Source organism: Phyllobates terribilis, unplaced genomic scaffold (genome assembly GCF_046119375.1).
Source record: "Phyllobates terribilis strain yellow unplaced genomic scaffold, ASM4611937v1 Scaffold_5__5_contigs__length_657084704, whole genome shotgun sequence".
Lineage (NCBI taxonomy): Eukaryota > Metazoa > Chordata > Amphibia > Anura > Dendrobatidae > Phyllobates > Phyllobates terribilis.
This window is the reverse complement of record NW_027362765.1, coordinates 15,247,469-15,268,959: the sequence shown is the minus strand read 5'-3', so window position 1 is coordinate 15,268,959 and position 21,491 is coordinate 15,247,469. Positions and strand designations below refer to the sequence as shown.

At 48.6% G+C, this 21,491-nt stretch overlaps 2 protein-coding genes across 2 annotated transcripts in view; both read left to right on the top strand.

Annotated features, from left to right (window-relative positions):
- LOC141270595 (uncharacterized) overlaps positions 1–18,940 on the top strand; it is a 53,358-nt gene extending 34,418 nt beyond the window's left edge. The window contains exon 9 of the mRNA XM_073680676.1: positions 17,911–18,940. Coding sequence (XP_073536777.1) covers positions 17,911–18,850 — 940 coding nt within the window. The 3' untranslated portion in view covers positions 18,851–18,940. The remainder of the gene's footprint in view (positions 1–17,910) is intronic.
- Positions 4,466–17,285, top strand: LOC141270582 (uncharacterized). The gene is made up of 7 exons (XM_073680658.1): positions 4,466–4,551; positions 12,628–12,777; positions 12,903–13,082; positions 13,157–13,280; positions 13,361–13,458; positions 13,658–13,748; positions 16,970–17,285. Exons 2-7 carry the CDS (start codon positions 12,700–12,702, stop codon positions 17,080–17,082), a joined length of 684 nt encoding a protein of 227 aa, XP_073536759.1. The 5' UTR covers positions 4,466–4,551; positions 12,628–12,699; the 3' UTR covers positions 17,083–17,285.
- Positions 18,941–21,491: the final 2,551 nt, after the last annotated feature.

Sequence of the window (21,491 nt, the reverse complement as noted above, 5' to 3'; positions counted from 1 at the left end):
CCGCTCCGTACGCCTCGTACACGCGCGGCTCCGCTCCGTACGCCTCGTACACACACGGCTCCGCTCCGTACACCTCGTACACGCGCGGCTCCGCTCCGTACACCTCGTACACGCGCGGCTCTGCTCCGTACACCTCGTACACGCGCGGCTCTGCTCCGTACACCTCGTACACACACGGCTCTGCTCCGTACACCTCGTACACACACGGCTCCGCTCCATACGCCTCGTACACACGCGGCTCCGCTCCGTACGCCTCGTACACACGCGGCTCCGCTCCGTACGCCTCGTACACACGCGGCTCCGCTCTCTACAACTCGTATACACGCGGCTCCGCTCTCTACACCTCGTACACACGCGGCTCCGCTCTCTACACCTCGTACACACGCGGCTCCGCTCCGTACGCCTCGTACACACGCGGCTCCGCTCCGTACGCCTCGTACACACGCGGCTCCGTTCCGTACGCCTCGTACACACGCGGCTCCGCTCCGTACACCTCGTACACACGCGGCTCCGCTCTCTACACCTCGTACACACGCGGCTCCGCTCTCTACACCTCGTACACACGCGGCTCCGCTCCGTACGCCTCGTACACGCGCGGCTCCGCTCCGTACGCCTCGTACATGCGCGGCTCTGCTCCGTACGCCTCGTACACGCGCGGCTCCGCTCCGTACGCCTCGTACACGCGCGGCTCCGCTCCGTACGCCTCGTACACGCGCGGCTCCGCTCCGTACGCCTCGCACACACGCGGCTCCGCTCTCTACAACTCGTATACACGCGGCTCCGCTCTCTACACCTCGTACACACGCGGCTCCGCTCCGTACGCCTCGTACACACGCGGCTCCGCTCCGTACGCCTCGTACACGCGCGGCTCCGCTCCGTACGCCTCGTACACGCGCGGCTCCGCTCCGTACGCCTCGTACACGCGCGGCTCCGCTCCGTACGCCTCGTACACGCGCGGCTCCGCTCCGTACGCCTCGCACACACGCGGCTCCGCTCCGTACGCCTCGTACACTCGCGGCTCCGCTCCGTACGCCTCGTACACACGCGGATCCGCTCTCTACACCTCGTACACACGCGGCTCCGCTCCGTACACCTCGTACACGCGCGGCTCAGCTCCGTACGCCTCGTACACGCGCGGCTCCGCTCCGTACGCCTCGTACACGCGCGGCTCCGTTCCGTACGCCTCGTACACACGCGGCTCTGCTCCGTACACCTCGTACACACGCGGCTCTGCTCCGTACACCTCGTACACACGCGGCTCCGCTCTCTACAACTCGTACACACGCGGCTCCGCTCTCTACAACTGTAAACACACGCGGCTCCGCTCTCTACGCCTCGTACACGCGCGGCTCCGCTCCGTACGCCTCGTACACGCGCGGCTCCGCTCCGTACGCCTCGTACACGTGCGGCTCCGCTCCGTACGCCTCGTACACGCGCGGCTCCGCTCCGTACGCCTCGTACACGCGCGGCTCCGCTCCGTACGCCTCGTACACGCGCGGCTCCGCTCCGTACGCCTCGTACACGCGCGGCTCCGCTCCGTACGCCTCGCACACGCGCGGCTCCGCTCCGTACGCCTCGCACACGCGCGGCTCCGCTCCGTACGCCTCGTACACTCGCGGCTCCGCTCTGTACGCCTCGTACACACGCGGATCCGCTCTCTACGCCTCATACACACGCGGATCCGCTCTCTACACCGCGTACACACGCGGCTCCGCTCCGTACACCTCATACACGCGCGGCTCCGCTCCGTACGCCTCGTACACGCGCGGCTCCGTTCCGTACACCTCGTACACACGCGGCTCCGCTCTCTACACCTCGTACACACGCGGCTCCGCTCCGTACACACGCGGCTCCGCTCCGTACGCCTCGTACACGCGCGGCTCCGCTCCGTACGCCTCGTACACGCGCGGCTCCGCTCCGTACGCCTCGTACACGCGCGGCTCCGTTCCGTACACCTCGTACACGCGCGGCTCTGCTCCGTACACCTCGTACACGCGCGGCTCCGCTCCGTACACCTCGTACACGCGCGGCTCCGCTCCGTACACACGCGGCTCCGCTCTCTACAACTCGTACACGCGAGGCTCCGCTCTCTACGCCTCGTACACGCGCGGCTCCGCTCCCTACGCCTCGTACACGCGCGGCTCCGCTCCCTACGCATCGTACACGCGCGGCTCCGCTCCCTACGCATCGTACACGCGCGGCTCCGCTCCGTACGCCTCGTACACGCGCGGCTCCGCTCCGTACGCCTCGTACACGCGCGGCTCCGCTCCGTACGCCTCGTACACGCGCGGCTCCGCTCCGTACGCCTCGTACACGCGCGGCTCCACTCCGTACGCCTCGTACACACGCGGCTCCGCTCCGTACGCCTCGTACACACACGGCTCCGCTCCGTACGCCTCGTACACACACGGCTCCGCTCCGTACGCCTCGTACACACACGGCTCCGCTCCGTACGCCTCGTACACACACGGCTCCGCACGCCTCGTACACACACGGCTCCGCTCCGTACGCATCGTACACGCGCGGCTCCGCTCCGTACACCTCGTACACGCGCGGCTTCGCTCCGTACACCTCGTACACGCGCGGCTCCGCTCCGTACGCCTCGTACACACACGGCTCCGCTCCGTACGCCTCGTACACACACGGCTCCGCTCCGTACGCCTCGTACACACACGGCTCCGCTCCGTACGCCTCGTACACACACGGCTCCGCACGCCTCGTACACACACGGCTCCGCTCCGTACGCATCGTACACGCGCGGCTCCGCTCCGTACACCTCGTACACGCGCGGCTTCGCTCCGTACACCTCGTACACGCGCGGCTCTGCTCCGTACACCTCGTACACACACGGCTCCGCTCCGTACGCCTCGTACACACGCGGCTCCGCTCCGTACGCCTCGTACACACGCGGCTCCACTCCGTACGCCTCGTACACGCGCGGCTCCGCTCTCTACAACTCGTACACGCGAGGCTCCGCTCTCTACGCCTCGTACACGCGCGGCGCGGCTCCGCTCCCTACGCATCGTACACGCGCGGCTCCGCTCCGTACGCCTCGTACACGCGCGGCTCCGCTCCGTACGCCTCGTACACGCGCGGCTCCGCTCCGTACGCCTCGTACACGCGCGGCTCCGCTCCGTACGCCTCGTACACGCGCGGCTCCGCTCCGTACGCCTCGTACACACGCGGCTCCGCTCCGTACGCCTCGTACACACACGGCTCCGCTCCGTACGCCTCGTACACACACGGCTCCGCACGCCTCGTACACACACGGCTCCGCTCCGTACGCATCGTACACGCGCGGCTCCGCTCCGTACACCTCGTACACGCGCGGCTCTGCTCCGTACACCTCGTACACACACGGCTCTGCTCCGTACACCTCGTACACACACGGCTCCGCTCCGTACGCCTCGTACACACGCGGCTCCGCTCCGTACGCCTCGTACACACGCGGCTCCGCTCCGTACGCCTCGTACACACGCGGCTCTGCTCCGTACACCTCGTACACACACGGCTCCGCTCCGTACACCTCGTACACACACGGCTCCGCTCCGTACGCCTCGTACACACGCGGCTCCGCTCCGTACGCCTCGTACACACGCGGCTCCGCTCCGTACGCCTCGTACACACGCGGCTCCGCTCCGTACACCTCGTACACACGCGGCTCTGCTCCGTACACCTCGTACACACACGGCTCCGCTCCGTACACCTCGTACACACACGGCTCCGCTCCGTACACCTCGTACACACGCGGTTCTGCTCCGTACACCTCGTACACACACGGCTCCGCACGCCTCGTACACACACGGCTCCGCTCCGTACGCATCGTACACGCGCGGCTCCGCTCCGTACACCTCGTACACGCGCGGCTCTGCTCCGTACACCTCGTACACACACGGCTCTGCTCCGTACACCTCGTACACACACGGCTCCGCTCCGTACGCCTCGTACACACGCGGCTCCGCTCCGTACGCCTCGTACACACGCGGCTCCGCTCCGTACGCCTCGTACACACGCGGCTCTGCTCCGTACACCTCGTACACACACGGCTCCGCTCCGTACACCTCGTACACACACGGCTCCGCTCCGTACGCCTCGTACACACGCGGCTCCGCTCCGTACGCCTCGTACACACGCGGCTCCGCTCCGTACACCTCGTACACACGCGGCTCTGCTCCGTACACCTCGTACACACGCGGCTCTGCTCCGTACACCTCGTACACACGCGGCTCTGCTCCGTACACCTCGTACACGCGCGGCTCCGCTCCGTACGCCTCGTACACACACGGCTCTGCTCCGTACACCTCGTACACACACGGCTCTGCTCCGTACACCTCGTACACACGCGGTTCTGCTACATCCACACTGTAAACCCCTCCTGACCCCACACATAAACTTCAGCTCATCCAGCACCATGACAACCAGCACAGCAGAGTCCTGCATCCACTGAGGCCCCTGATCATGTGACCCCTGACTCCTCCCCTCCTGTGACCTCATCACAGCTCCTGTGCGCACAGAACAGCCATATATGTGGTGGCGGCTCTGCAGGTGGAGGTATGTGGAGACCCCATTACTGGGCGCAGGGGGCATTAACCCCTTCAGCACGGAGACTCTTTTGGGGTCTTGTGTTGCCCCTTTATAAGAATCATAAGGTTTTTGTTCTGTTTCCTGTAATAGATACATACGACCCAACTATGGAGACAGGAAGGGAGGAAACATATTGTTCTCATAGTACAGGACCCCTTTACTGGCCCCACAGTGTAATGCCCCCGTTATGCCCCTTATGCAGGATGTATGATGCCCCCACACAGTGTAATGCCCCCATTATGCCCCTTATGCAGGATGTATGATGCCCCCACACAGTGTAATGCCCCCATTATGCCCCTTATGCAGGATGTATGATGCCCCCACACAGTGTAATGCCCCCATTATGCCCCTTATGCAGTATGTATGATGCCCCACAGTGTAATGCCCCCATTATGCCCCTTATGCAGTATGTATGATGCCCCCACACAGTGTAATGCCCCCATTATGCCCCTTATGCAGTATGTATGATGCCCCACAGTGTAATGCCCCCATTATGCCCCTTATGCAGTATGTATGATGCCCCCACACAGTGTAATGCCCCCATTATGCCCCTTATGCAGTATGTATGATGCCCCACAGTGTAATGCACCCATTATGCCCCTTATGCAGTATGTATGATGCCCCCATACTGTGGAATGCCCCCATTATGCCCCTTATACAGTATGTATGATGCCCCCACACAGTGTAATGCCTCCATTATGCCCCTTATGCAGGATGTATGATGCCCCCACACAGTGTAATGCCCCCATTATGCCCCTTATGCAGGATGTATGATGCCCCCACACAGTGTAATGCCCCCATTATGCCCCTTATACAGGATGTATGATGCCCCCACACAGTGTAATGCCCCCATTATGCCCCTTATGCAGGATGTATGATGCCCCCACACAGTGTAATGCCCCCATTATGCCCCTTATACAGGATGTATGATGCCCCCACACAGTGTAATGCCCCCATTATGCAGGATGTATGATGCCCCCCACAGTGTAATGCCCCCATTATGCCCCTTTCTGGACCCACAGTGTAAGGCTATGTGCCCACGATGCAGAAATGCTCCGGATTTTTCCTGAGCGTTTCTGCATCTCCCTGGCAGAAAAAACGCATGTACATGCGGATTGTACATGCGGATTGTACATGCATTTTTCCTGCCAGTGACATGCGGATGTGAAGCGTTCTTCACATGCATTTCCACATGCGGGTTGTCAAGAACTTTCCAAGCGATTTTAGCATCACTTGGAAAGTGCTTGACAACTTGGTCACACTATATAAATCCATGCAACCGGCATGGATTTATATAGTGTGACCGTAAAGAATGGTAAAAAATAAATCTATACTTGCCTTCCGATATCCCCCGGTGTCTTGGTTCGCTCCGTCCCGGCTGCCGGCAGATCGCGGTACACTGCACTAGGACCTGCCGTCACATGACGGTGATGTCAGCGCAGGTCCTTCAGTCCACCGCGATCTGCCGGCAAGCACAGAGAAGGAGTCGGAAGGTGAGTATAATATTTATTTTTTATTTTATTATTTTCTTTTACAGGTTATATGGTACCCGGGTCCGGAGGAGAGTCTCCTCTTCTCCAAACCCGGGTACCATCCGCACATTGAAACGCATGGATTCTGCATGTACGGATGCAGTGATGCGGAATCCAAGCGTTCCAATGCAAGTCAATGGCGGCGATTACGCTGCGTGTCCGCAAAATTAATGGACATGCTGCGGATTTTTGAGCGCAGCATAAACGCTGCGGAAAAGTCCTCAGCATGGGCATTGACCTTGCGGCTTGTCATTGGGGTACGGATTACCAAGCGTTTCCCAAGCATTTACGCTGCGGAAATTCCGCAGCATAAACACTTGGAAAACGCTAAGTGGACACACAGCCTAATGCCCCCATTATGCAGGATGTATGATGCCCCCACACAGTGTAATGCCCCCATTATGCCCCTTATGCTGGATAATGGGCACTGCAAGATTTTAAACCTTTTAAGGCGTAATGTGTTACCAATGGTTTTCTTGGTGACTGTGGTCCCAGCTGCCTTGAGATCATTAACAAGTTCCCCCGTGTAGTTTTAGGCTGATCTCTCACCTTCCTCATGATCAAGGATACCCCACAAGGTGAGATTTTGTATGGTGCCCCAGATCAATGTCGATTGACAGTCATTTTGTACTTCTTCCATTTTCTTACTATTGCACCAACAGTTGTTTCCTTCTCACCCAGCGTCTTACTTATGGTTTTGTAGCCCATTCCAGCTTTGTGCAGGTCTATGATCTTATCCCTGACATCCTTAGAAAGCTCTTTGGTCTTGCCCATGTTGTAGAGGTTAGAGTCTGACTGATTAATTGAGTCTGTGGACAGGAGTCTTTTATACAGGTGACTATGTAAGACCGTTGTATTTAATGCAGATAACGAGTTGATTAGGAGCATCTACATGGTCTCTAGGAGCCTGAACTCATAATGGTTTGTAGGGGATCAAATACTTTTTTCTCACTGCAAAATGCAATAAATTTATCTAATTTATACAATGTGATTTTCTTGATTTTTTTTTTTTTTGGGGGGGGGGGCATATTCTATCTCTCAATGTTAAAATTAACCAACCATTAAAATTATAGACTGTTCATGTCCTTGTCACTGGGCAAACTTACAAAAAACAGCAAGGGATTAAATACTTATTTCCTTCACTGCATGTGTATATATATGTGTGTGTGTGTGTGTATATATATATATATATATATATATATATATATATATATATACATACAGTACAGACCAAAAGTTTGGACACACCTTCTCATTTAAAGATTTTTCTGTATTTTCATGACTATGAAAATTGTACATTCACACTGAAGGCATCAAAACTATGAATTAACACATATGGAATTATATACTTAACAAAAAAGTCTATACTGTATATATACACACACAGCTCAAAAAGATAAAGGGAACACTCAAATAACACATCCTAGATCTGAATGAATGAAATATTCTCATTGAATACTTTGTTCTGTTCAAATTTGAATGTGCTGACAACAAAATCACACAAAAATCATCAATGGAAATCAAATTTATTAACCAATGGAGGCCTGGATTTGGAGTCACCCCCAAAATTAAAGTGGAAAAACACACTACAGGCTGATACAACTTTGATGTAATGTCCTTAAAACAAGTCAAAATGAGGCTCAGTATTGTGTGTGTGGCCCCCACGTGCCTGTATGACCTCCCTACAACGCCTGGGCATGCTCCTGATGAGGTTGCGGATGGTCTCCTGTGGGATCTAAAGCGTCCGCCAACTCCTGGACAGTCTGTGGTGCAACGTGACGGATGGAGCGAGACATGATGTCCCAGATGTGCTCAATCGGATTCAGGTCTGGGGAACGGGCGGGCCAGTCCATAGCTTCAATGCCTTCATCTTGCAGGAACTGCTGACACACTCCAGCCACATGAGGTCTGGCATTGTCCTGCATTAGGAGGAACCCAGGACCAACCGCACCAGCATATGGTCTCACAAGGGGTCTGAGGATCTCATCTCTGTACCTAATGGCAGTCAGGCTACCTCTGGCGAGCACATGGAGGGCTGTGCGGCCCTCCAAAGAAATGCCACCCCACACCATTACTGACCCACTGCCAAACCGGTAATGCTGAAGGATGTTGCAGACTCTCACAGCTGTCACATGTGCTCAGTGTGAACCTGCTTTCATCTGTGAAGAGCACAGGGTGCCAGTGGAGACTTTGCCAATCCTGGTGTTCTGTGGCAAATGCCAAGCGTCCTGCACTGTGTTGGGCTCAGAGCACAAACCCCATCTGTGGACGTCGGGCCCTCATACCACCCTCATGGAGTCGGTTGCTAACCGTTTGTGCAGACACATGCACATTTGTGGCCTGCTGGAGGTCATTTTGCAGGGCTATGGCAGCGCTCCTCCTGTTCCTCCTTGCACAAAGGCGGAGGTAGCCCTCCTGCTGCTGGGTTCTTGCCCTCCTACGGCCCCCTCCATGTCTCCTGGTGTACTGGCCTGTCTCCTGGTAGCAACTCCAGCCTCTGGACACTATGCTGAAAGACACAGCAAACCTTCTTGCCACAGCTCGCATTGATGTGCCATCCTGGATGAGTTGCACTACCTGAGCAACTTCTGTGGGTTGTAGAGTCCGTGTCATGCTACCACGAGTGTGAAAGCACAACGAACATTCAAAAGTGACCAAAACAAGAAAGCATTGGTACTGAGATGTGGTCTGTGGTCCCCACCTGCAGAAACACTCCCTTATTGAGTGTGTCTTGATAATTGCCAATAATTTCCATCTATTTTCTATTCCATTTGCACAACAGCATGTGAAATTGATTGTCAATCAGTGTTGCTTCCTAAGTGGGCAGTTTGATTTCACAGAAGTTTGATTTACTTGGAGTTATATTCTGTTGTTTAAGTGTTCCCTTTATTTTTTTGAGCAGTGTATATACCTATATACACATATACACACACACACACACAGGGGCGGACACTGACACTGGAGGGCCCATGTGCAAGAAGTGTGCTTGGGCCACCTCCTTTCCATACCAAACCTACAAAAAAAAAAAAAAATATATATATATATATATATATATATATATATATATATATATATATATATATATATATATATATATATATTTTCCATTGATGATTTTCGTGTGATTTTGTTGTCAGCACATTCAACTTTGTACAGAACAAAGTATTCAATGAGAATATTTCATTCATTCAGATCTAGGATGTGTTATTTGAGTGTTCCCTTTATTTTTTTGAGCAGTGTGTATATATGTAATATATTATGGGACCTGTAATTTCTATCTATATTACTGTGTATAGGATAATAGAGTATAATAAGGTTGTTATGGACGTGACTTAACTAACATTGTGCAGTGAGTCTGTTTTCTCTATAGTGATGGATATTTCTTGTTGCGAAAACAGTGATATTTTTTTTTCACGTTAAATCTTTTTTTTAAACTTTTTTGAACAACTCTCATTAGTGCGATCATACGACATACAAGCCTCTGATTGCTCAGGTGCTGCACTGTACTACTGTAGTGCCGTGTATCATCCCTGCCTGTCATACATGAGATAAGTGTTGGCTGAATGATCATTTGGCAGACGGCTATATCTCCCGACTCCCCTATACACACAAATATTCCAGCTTTCCTGTGGTCTTTATCAGAGAGTCGCCTCCAGACTCCTCCAGCGGAGGATTATCTACAGGAAAAACAAACTGATTAGCCTCTGAAATTCAGGATGCCAGATCCTTCTCTGCCCTGCCATCATCTGTTGGGAAGCCCCCAAATACATTATATAGTCCACCAAACCCCCCGAAATCAGTGCTTTCATGCAACTTTAGTCTAATGTGTATGATGTGTTTAAAGGTAACTTATTGGATACTGCCCCTGGCCCTGCCTAATAGACCTTCGTACTTTGCAGACCCAGACACCATTATTAGGCATTTAAGAACTGTAGTAACTAGGCAGCCCCTTACTATCAAGTACTTTGGGGAGAAGGGGAATTCATCCGAACTCTGTCAAACCTTAGATGCCATGTTTGCTTTTGACAGCAGCAAGTGGTTAAACTGCCAGGGTTTTTGTTGCAGCCGCACCTGTGCCATCCCTGCGGTGTACATCTATGTTCTGGTGCCCAAAAGAGTTAATTTTTTTAAAACAAATGTTTAATGTGTTAGAAAATTACAAAATGTGTCTTATGTTTTTCACATTTTTTTTTCTTTTTACAAGAATTGTTGGTGCCAATTTTATTTTGAAACATTTTAATATCTGCTTTTTTATGGAGTTTTTCTTGTAATATAGGAAAGCCTAAGACCAGAAATAAACCCCATAAAACACTGAACATGAAGACTTTGGTGTCAAGTAATTTCTATTTGCGGTGTTTGTGCAAACAAAAAAGCTTTTATAAATTCCTCAAACTTTTGTGTGTGAATCAGACATGAGATCTAACGTTATAGAAGATTACAGTCCAGGGAAGACAGGAAACATTCATATAGACGGCAGGTGGTGATGTAGTCAGTGACGAATCTGGCCAAATATGTTTCTAGAGCCGTAGTAGAAGATGAAGAAGTCGTCCTCATTATGAAGTAGTTATTTTTCATGTCACATGTAATGAATATCTCCTGCAGTATTGCTAATGCCGATTCCAGTGTCGGTAAATGAGATGAGAATTAGCGTTATGGAAGATGAGTCTATGAGAAATGTATTCAGCTGAAGACTCCGAACTGCTTGTTGTCTGTGGCCTAAAATATATACCGTATTTTTCGAACTAGAAGACGCACTTATTTCCTCCAAAATTTTGGAGGAAAGTGAGAGCAGCAGTGGAGGAGCTGGGCACAGGAGGCAGCAGCCGCCTGCTGCAGCCTACACTGTGCCCTCTACTAAAGAAAATGTATATTCACTGCTCCCCATACCCTTGGGCGTGGGGAGCAGTGAATATTCATTTCCCTTCATATTCATTTCCTTCATAGCGCGCACACTGTACCTGCAGCTTAACTCATGGTATGTATGGCACCCTTCATCCCTCATCCTGGTATGTATGGCACCCCTCATCCCTCATCCTGGTATATATGGTCCACCTCATCCCTCTTCCTGGTATGCTTGGCACCCCCTGATCCCCATCACGCTGCACACAAAACAATATACAATCATACTCGCCTCCTCTCTCCTCCAGCGCTGCGTCCTGCTCTGCTGCTGACAGGGATCTCACTGTGTGAGCCGCTCATGGTGTAACTGCCATGCTCCCTCACACTGTGAGATGCTGTTCCGGAAGAGTCACTGCTCCCCACTCCGGGAATGTGTGCGTGGGGAGCAGTGACCATTCACTCACTTTAATCGGCTCCTGCTGCCGCACTGCGGTCTGTGTGCCTGCTATTAAAGACCACGAATATTCTTCACAATCCACTCCCTTGGGTGGTAGTGAATATTCATGGTCTTTAATAGCGTGCACACAGACCGGAGCGCGGCAGCAGGAGCCGTGCTGCGGGTACAATGTGCGCGCTATTAAGGTGAGTGAATGGTCACTGCTCCCAACGCACACAGTCCCAGCGTGGGGAGCAGTGACTATTCTGACATAGCATCTCACAGTGTGAGGGCGCATGGCAGTTACGCCATGCACGGCTCACACAGTGAGATCCCTGTCGGCAGCAGAGCGGGATGCATCGCTGGAGGAGAGAGGAGGGGAGTATAATTTGTTTATTTTTTGTGTGCAGTGTGATGGGGATCAGGGGGTGTCAAGCATACCAGGATGAGGGGTGCCAAGCATACCAGGATGAGGGATGAGGGGTGCCAAGCATACCAGGGTGAGGGGTGCCAAGCATACTAGGAAGAGGGATGAGGGGTGCCATGCATACCAGGAAGAGGGATGAGGGGTGCCATGCATACCAGGAAGAGGGATGAGGGGTGCCATGCATACAAGGGATGAGGGGTGCCATGCATACCAGGAAGAGGGATGATGGGTGCCATGCATACCAGGAAGAGGGATGAGGTGAGCCATACATACCAGAAAGAGGGGCTGAGGGGATCCCTACATACCAGAAGGAGGGGCTGAGGGGAGCCATACATACCAGAAGAAGGGGCTGAGGGGAGCCATACATACCAGAAGGAGGGGCTGAGGGGAGCCATACATACCAGAAGGAGGGGCTGAGGGGAGCCATACATACCAGAAGGAGGGGCTGAGGGGAGCCATACATACCAGAAGGAGGGGCTGAGGGGAGCCATACTGTATATAGCAGGATGGGGGATATTAACAGAATTGGGAGACATTACCCCTATAACAGTGTCAGCAGCAGACCCCCTCCCCCTTAACAGGACTTTATGACCACATTTTTTGCTTACATGTTTTTTCTATTTTCCTCCCCTAAAACCTAGGTGCGTCTTATAGTCCGAAAAATACGGTAGGTTTTATTAGTAGATGTAAAGAAGAAAACTAAATACTATAAAATAATAAATCTCATCATATTCCCCCTTATTATCTCCAGTAATTGTATTATTACACAGGATTTTTATGATGTTACATCAGCTCATTTTCTCACTCAGGTCTCTACAATTTCAGATCCTCTAAGTGAAGATCTTCTGTATTAGGGAATTTTCCTGATTTACCCATCAAAGATGGATATGGACAGAGACAAGATGGCGGAGGAGATATTACACCTCACCCTAGAGATCCTCTTCCGGCTTACTGGAGAGGTGAGAGATTCTGATGACATCACATTACATCATTCTTATCTATGGGAATAACAGACAGAACTGGGGAAGTGAGGACTCTGGAAATGTTTTTAGTGAGATTTATTAATGTGTCTCTCCATAACCAGGATTACACAGTAGTGAAGAAGACCTCTAGGGAGCGCTGTCCGGACCCTGTGTTTGGGCTCAGGAGTCTTCCCCATCCCTCAATCACGGGGCCTCCATTTCATCCTTTGATGCATGAGGACATCAATGACCTGAAGATCCTAGAACTCGCCTACAAGATGATGGAGCTGCTGAATGGAGAGGTGACACTGCTGGGACATTATACTGTAACGTTATGAAGGGATCGGTGGGATGACGGTATCATTGTATGTGTCAGGTTTCTATAAGGTGGCAGGATGTCGCTGTATATTTCTCCATGGAGGAGTGGGAATATATAGAAAAACACACAAATGTTTACAAGGACGTCATGATGGAGGTTCCCCAGCCCCTCACATCACCAGGTAATAGACGGGACTAAATACTCACGGCCTATAATCTGTATGTAAAGAATGAATTCAGTCTCTGTATGTATTTCCTCCAGATCTATCCAGTAAGAGGACGACACCAGAGAGATGTCCCCATCCTCTTCTTCCACAGGACTGTAAACAAGAAGATTCCTATGTTCCTCAGGATCATCAGGTAGATGGAGAGAAGGTGTCATAAAATTTCTCCTATCATGTGTAGACGGTTGTGAAGGTCTTTTGCACAGTCTTGTTTTATCCACCAGTATTATATGTTTTATACTTGTGTAATGAGAAATGTGGAGATGGCAGGATTAGAGCTGATCATAGATGTGACTTCTCCATCTGTCTTAGCCTTTTTACAATATTTGCTTCAGGGTGAAGATCTGACCCATATTAATACTACAGAGACATATGTGAGGGTTGATGAGTGGTGTAAAGAAGAGATTCCTACATATGACTACCCGGGTGAGTAGTAACCACTAAATGCAGAGAAGTCACATAATCTTTTCAGCCGCCACCAGTGGCGGCTTTATCGTGTTATCACCATTTTGCCTATAGACGACAACATTCTCCCCCACCCAAAAATGTTCAAATGACTTTGGATATTGAAAACCCTTTTCTATAGAACTTACAACCTGGAGGATCCACCTACCCCCTGAATTTAGAAGACTTTGACTCTTACCTGTCAAGGTCTGTAAACTACAAAGTCAAATGGCAGCGTATGTAGAATGTGCTCACAAGCTCACAGATCACTTGAAGAAAAATATGATGGGTCTCTAAGAGAAAGCGAAGGGTAATGATGCTGTTGGCTTCCTAGATCCCTGATATCTTATTGAATGAATCTACCTTCTCTCCCTTCTGTGCTTCTGAATGTGCTTTTATGGTCCCTACAAGACCAGGTCCAGTCTCTCTGACCAAACTTTACTTTTATGATCAACATGTCAGCAGGATTGTGCTTAGTAAACCACATACACTGTCAGGTGGGCACCGTTACACTGAGTAAAATTATACCTTTGTCTATGAAATCCATCCGGTGGTTCTTTCATAATCTTTATTTTCATTTCTGCCATAATAAGATGTTCGTGCTTCGGAGCAGCCTTTGGGGAAGGGTTGTAACTGGTGCTCTCATTATGTATGTATGTACAGTACAGACCAAAAGTTTGGACACACCTTCTCATTTAAAGATTTTTCCGTATTTTCTTGACTATGGAAATTGTACATTCACACTGAAGGCATCAAAACTATGAATTAACACATGTGGAATTATATACTTAACAAAAAAGTGTGAAGCAACTGAAAATATGTCTTATATTCTAGGTTCTTCAAAGTAGCCACCTTTTGCTTTGATGACTGCTTTGCACACTCTTGGCATTCTCTTGATGAGCTTCAAGAGGTAATCGCTGGAAATGGTCTTCCAACAATCTTGAAGGAGTTCCCAGAGATGATTAGCACTTGTTGGCCCTTTTGTCTTCACTCTGCGGTCCAGCTTACCCCAAACCATCTCGATTGGGTTCAGGTCTGGTGACTGTAGAGGCCAGGTCATCTGGCGTAGCAACCCATCACTCCCCCTCTTGGTCAAATAGCCCTTACACAGCCTGGAGGTGTGTTTGGGGTCATTGTCCTGTTGAAAAATAAATGATGGTCCAACTAAATGCAAACCGGATGGAATAGCATGCCGCTGCAAGATGCTGTGGTAGCCATGCTGGTTCAGTATGCCTTCAATTTTGAATAAATCCCCAACAGTGTCACCAGCAAAGCACCCCCACACAATCACACCTCCTCCTCCATGCTTCATGGTGGGAACCAGGCATGTAGAGTCCATCCGTTCACCTTTTCTGCGTCGCACAAAGACACGGTGGGTGGAACCAAAGATCTCAAATTTGGACTCATCAGACCAAAGCACAGATTTCCACTGGTCTAATGTCCATTTCTTGTGTTCTTTAGCCCAAACAAGTCTCTTCTGCTTGTTGAATGTCCTTAGCAGTGGTTTCCTAGCAGCTATTTTACCATGAAGGCCAGCTGCACAAAGTCTCCTCTTAACAGTTGTTATAGAGATGTGTCTGCTGCTAGAACTCTGTGTGGCATTGACCTGGTCTCTAATCTGAGCTGCTGTTAACCTGCGATTTCTGAGGCTGGTGACTCGGATAAACTTATCCTCAGAAGGAGATGTAACTCTTGGTCTTGCTTCCTGGGGCGGTCCTCATGTGAGCCAGTTTCTTTGTAGCGATTGATGGTTTTTGCAACTGCACTTGGGGACACTTTCAAAGTTTTCCCAATTTTTCGGACTGACTGACCTTCATTTCTTAAAGTAATGATGGCCACTCGTTTTTCTTTACTTAGCTGCTTTTTTCTTGCCATAATACAAATTTTAACAGCCTATTCAGTAGGACTATCAGCTGTGTATCCACCAGAGTTCTGCACAACACAACTGATGGGCCCAACCCCATTTATAAGGCAAGAAATCCCACTTATTAAACCTGACAGGGCACACCTGTGAAGTGAAAACCATTTCCGGTGACTACCTCTTGAAGCTCATCAAGAGAATGCCAAGAGTGTGCAAAGCAGTCATCAAAGCAAAAGGTGGCTACTTTGAAGAACCTAGAATATAAGACATATTTTCAGTTGTTTCACACTTTTTTGTTAAGTATATAATTCCACATGTGTTAATTCATAGTTTTGATGCCTTCAGTGTGAATGTACAATTTTCATAGTCATGAAAATACAGAAAAATCTTTAAATGAGAAGGTGTGTACAAACTTTTGGTCTGTACTGTATCTCTGGCTTCTGAAAGCTCACTGTGCTTTCAGTGACCTGTCTATTATTTTAAATACTGCCTTTGCAATTTCTGTGGCAAACATAAAATTTAGATACAACAAAATGGCCCCTGCCGGCAGCTAAACAGGAAAGGGTTCTTTACAGTCAGAGCAGTCAGGCTGTGGAATGCCCTACCAAAATAGGCAATAATGGCAGGCACTATAACGGCTTTCAAAAAAGGGCTAGATGATTTCCTTGAAGCATATAACATTGTGGGTTACAATTACATTAGACAAAATGTAGAATTGGGGAGGAAGGTTGAACTTGATCGACCTAGGTCTTTATTCATTCTACGTAACCATGTAACTACTATGAATGTTTAATATTTGTTCTTGAAATTCATCTGACATAAAATATTGGCCATTACGATTGTTTAGATTGCTAAGAGCCACCGAGCCCCATATGCTCATTGACCACTAGTTAATAATTTGTTTCTCTGATGTAGACTGCGGTCAGAACTAGGAGGGCATAGAAAATACAAAATCAGAAGAGACCAGAGTAGTCAGTAAACAAGCAGGGAGCAGACTACTCCAGCTGGACAGCACACACACCCATACTGCCAGACTAGATGGTACTGCTGGTCCCAGGCTCTTTAATCTTAATGGCTGGACAGAACCTGCACCGCCTAAAGCTTTTGGTTCCGACATCTCCTCCATCACCAGCGCCGCCTGCAGAATAAATAAGGCGGCACCTGGTGACAGAAGCAGATGGCGCAGGAGCAGATCCCAGAGGAGATGGGACACACCATTTGCAGAAGTCCTAAAATGTCAGAAAACCAGAGCAGTAGAAATCCCCATAAAGTGACTCAGTTTTAGAAATTATAACCCTGAATGAATTAATCTTTACAAGTAGTGACTATTTTGATTCCACAGGCACTTTCCGGAAATTAGCACGCAGTGGATGTTGGAGAGTGAAAATTAAACATTTGCAATTTTTTGTTCAGCACATCTTGCCCAGATTTTGCTCCAGGAGACACACACAGTAAATTAAGTGGGTTCTTCTCACTATAATAATGCCAGATACATGGATGCTAAATGTGGTTTGAGCACACTGCAAGACTCAGAACGAGGGGGAGATTTGACTTTGGCTGAGCGGATATTGCTGGATTGGTTTATGGAAGCCATGTTGCTTTTCAAGATCCATTGAGCCACTAATAATGTGAAAACCTGTTTTTCCACTGATAGATGATGGACCTGAGTGGGGACTTGTTTTTTGTGAAATGAGTTGCAGTTTTTATAGGTATAATTTTCTACTACATAACATTGTTTGGTGGCATTTTATTCCATATTTGGGTGGCAGAATAAACAAACTGTTGAACACCACGCTCTACTAGTTTATCCTATGGTTTTCTATTAAACTGTGAACTGTCTTTCAATATTTTTACGTAACTTGCCATTTTTACCAATATTTTGAGTGGAAATGTTCAAAAATATAAAATTGAAGGATTATTTTTTCATTAATAATAATTGGTTTTATTCTTGACAGAACACTATGCCAGGAGATCAGAGGGACAGCTGACAATTTTTAAATCAGATGATCTTGAAATCCCACAGAATACAATTGAAGTGAATGCCATTACTCCAGATATACCATCATCCATTCACAGCAAAGATCTGTCTCCTGAACCTTTGAAACAGGTCCTGTCTTCTGATTCAATACCGACTACTAAGGAAAATCAAAGTCACAAAAGAGGCATTAAAAAACGAATTGCTCCTAAAGCAAAGAAACCATTTTCACGTTCAGAATATGGAAATAGTTTACCCATCGAAAAGGATTTTCTTAAACATCAAAAAATTCATACAGCAGAGAATAGATTTTCTTGTTCCAAGTGTGGGAAATGTTTTAACCAGAAATCGGATCTTGTTAGTCACCAGGGAACTCATACAGTAGAGAAGCCATTTTCATGTTCAGAATGTGGGAAATGTTTTTTATGGAAATCATTTCTTGTTAGACACCAGAGAAGTCATACAGGGGAGAAGCCATTTTCATGTTCAGAATGTGGGAAATGTTTTGTAGCTAAATCATATCTTGTTAAACATCAGAGAAGTCACACAGGAGAGACCCCTTTTTCATGTTCAGAATGTGGGAAATGTTTTGTAGATAAATCATATCTTGCTAAACATCAGAGAAGTCACACAGGAGAGAAGCCTTTTTCCTGTTCAGAATGTGGGAAATGTTTTACCCAGAAATGGAATCTTGTTATGCACCAAAGAACTCACACAGGGGAGAAGCCTTTTTCATGTACTGAATGTGGGAAATGTTTTAATAATAAATCAGATTTTGTTAAGCACCAGAGAATCCACACAGGTGAAAAGCTTTTTTCTTGTTCAGAATGTGGCAAATGTTTTAACCGGAAAGCGCATTTCAATAGCCACCAGAGAACCCACACAGGGGAGAAGCCTTTTTCATGTTCAGAATGTGGGAAATGTTTTACCCAGAAAGCACATCTTGATAGACACCATGGAAACCACACAGGGGAGAAGCCTTTTTCATGTTCAGAATGTGGAAAATGTTTTATCCATAAATCAGATTTAGTTACTCACCAGAGAATACACTCAGGGGTGAAGCCTTTTTCCTGTTCAGAATGTGGAAAATGTTTTATCCATAAAGCAGATTTAGTTAAGCACCAGAGAACCCACACAGGCGAGAAGCCTTTTTCCTGTTCAGAATGTGGAAAATGTTTTGTGAAGAAATCATCTCTTCTTAATCACCAGAGCAGTCACACTGGGGCGAAGCCTTTTTCATGTTATTAATGTGGGAAATGTTTTACATGGAAATCACCTCTTAATAAACATCAGAGAAGTCACACAGGGGAGAGGCCTTTTGAATGTTAGAAATATTTTGACCAAAACTTGTATCTTCTTAAAAGGTTGTCCACTGCTAGGACAACACCTTGTCATTCCTCATGTTTGACCTCTTTAAAATAAAATTACTCATATTCACCTCCTGTGCTGGCGCAGTTCCAGCCGTGTTGAAACTTGATTATCAGGGGCTCACATGAGGTTAATACATCACACAAGCCCTGCACCCAATCAGTGCCGACTTCACTGTCCCCACCTTTGGATGTACAGTGATTAGTAAAAGGGTAAAAATGTATTGAACTTTTGACTTTCAGGCTCCATATCTCACCATCCACTACTGCTTCATTTTATAGATAATCCTCTTGGCTATCTCATACATACATTTGACTTGCAACTATTTAGCATATCATTGTTATGATCTGCTACAAGCACTAAGGAAAGACAGGAGATCTGTCCCTACAATAGAACTAAGCTGGATCTCTACGATGTAACGGGGAACCTGATCCTGCGATCAGACCCGCTAAAGTCCTCGGCTAGTCTGAACGAAGACCTATAGATATGAGGAAGGGATCCCTACAAGAACTAGGGACTGGGAGAAAGATGGACACTACCTAGCAGAAATTGTAGCAGAAATAAGACAAACAAACAACATAGAACATAGAGGTCCGAAGACCCAGCAAAACTGACTGCGAAAGGCAACAGAGCACCAAGCTAGCTCAAGAGTAGAAATTACAATGAAATCCAGCAAGGCCAGGAGGGCGGAGCAGGATTAAATAGGCAAAAAAGGTCATGTGACCAGCAAAATAGAAAAAACCTAACAGGAGAGTTCTAACAGTACCCCCTCTTCTAAGAGGATCCTCCGGATCCCCTAGGCCCGGGCTTATCAGGAAACCTCCTGTGAAACGCTCTGACAAGTCTGGAAGCAGAAACATCATCCGCCCTCACCCATGAGTTATCCTCGGGTCCGAAACCCTTCCAAGCGACGAGATACTGCAAATTCCCTCTATACCGTCTAGAATTTAGGATGCGGGAAATTTCATATTCCCCGTCCTCCACCACCGGAGGAACAGTGGCAGAGGCGTCACCATCCGACACATCAGCTCTTTTCAACGGAGAAACATGAAACACCGGATTAATCTTCCAGGAGGTAGGAACCTCCAACCTAACAGCAGATTGGTTAACTATCTGAAGCACCTTAAAGGGCCCTACAAACTTGGGACCCAATTTTTTAGAAGGAATCCTCAATCGCAGATTCTTAGAGGACAACCAAACCATGTCACCAATAGCAAACAAAACCTCTTGCCGTTTCCTATCAAAGTACCTCTTAGATTTTTTGTTAGCCTCCTGAATATTACCATGCACATCCGTCCAAACTCTCCAAATCACCGGAGAAACTCTCCTCCTCAGGCACAGCCGATACCAATTTGGAGAATGACCCAAAAGACGGATGTCTCCCAGAACAACAAAAAAAAGGCGAACACCCAGCATAAGAGGATGTATGGTTGTTAAGAGCAAATTCAGCAAGTGGCAGAAACTCAGACCACCCCTCTTGATTGTCTGCCACAAAACAACGCAAGAACTGCTCAGCATCCTGGTTCTTTCTTTCTGTCTGGCCATTAGACTCAGGATGATATCCGGATGAAAACGACAAATGAACTCCCAACCTGTCACAAAAGGCATGCCAAAAACAAGCCACGAACTGAGGTCCCCTATCAGAAACAATGTCAGTAGGAACACCATGTAGTCCTGACAATTTCCTTGACAAAGGCCTTAGCGATTGTCTTAGCGCAGGGCCGTTTGATGAAGGGAACCAAGTGACACATCTTGCTAAAACGGTCCACGACCACCCAGATGACCGTGAAACCCTCAGAGGGGGGAAGGTCAGTAATAAAGTCCATAGCCAGATGTGTCCAAGGAGCACTAGGAACCTCCAGAGGGCAAAGCAACCCCGCAGCAGGAGCATGCGAAGACTTAGATCTAGCACACACAGTACATTGACGCACCCACTTAATGACTTCCTTCTGCCATCCAGGCCACCAAAAACTGCGACCCACAAGTCTCTTGGTCTCAGAAATTCCGGGATGACCTGCCAACCGAGACTCATGACACTCAACAAACAAATCTCTCCTAAAGGTCCTAGGCACAAACAACCTCCCATGGGGAGTGTTAGATGGGGCATTCTCCTGAACTTTTAGAATCTCATCCTCCAAAACGGAGTCCAAAGCAGTAATCACAACACTTTCTTGCAAAATGCTCTCCTCCTCCTCAGCACCGACCATGGGAGAAAAGCTGCGAGACAAAGCACCAGCTTTAACATTCTTGGTACCCGGGATGTAAGTAACGGAAAAATTAAACCGCGAGAAAAAAAGTGCCCACCTAGCCTGACGGGCATTCAAGCGCTTGGCAGCATCAAGATAGATCAAATTTTTATGATCAGTGAAAACCTGAATGGGAAATTCAGCACCTTCCAAGAGATGACACCAGTGTTCAAATGCGAGTTTAATAGCCAGCAATTCCCGATTACCAATATCGTAATTAAGTTCAGTCTCAGAAATTTTTTTTGAAAAAAAGGCACAGGGATGTACTCCATCCT

Bases quoted from the DNA above. Each gene is read 5' to 3' on its own strand.
- LOC141270582 (XM_073680658.1), top strand. From the start codon at position 12,700: ATGGATATGGACAGAGACAAGATGGCGGAGGAGATATTACACCTCACC. The intron at 13,459-13,657 runs GTAGATGGAGAG...TATTTGCTTCAG, and splicing joins ATGTTCCTCAGGATCATCAG to GGTGAAGATCTGACCCATAT. The intron at 13,749-16,969 runs GTGAGTAGTAAC...TTGATTCCACAG, and splicing joins TCCTACATATGACTACCCGG to GCACTTTCCGGAAATTAGCA.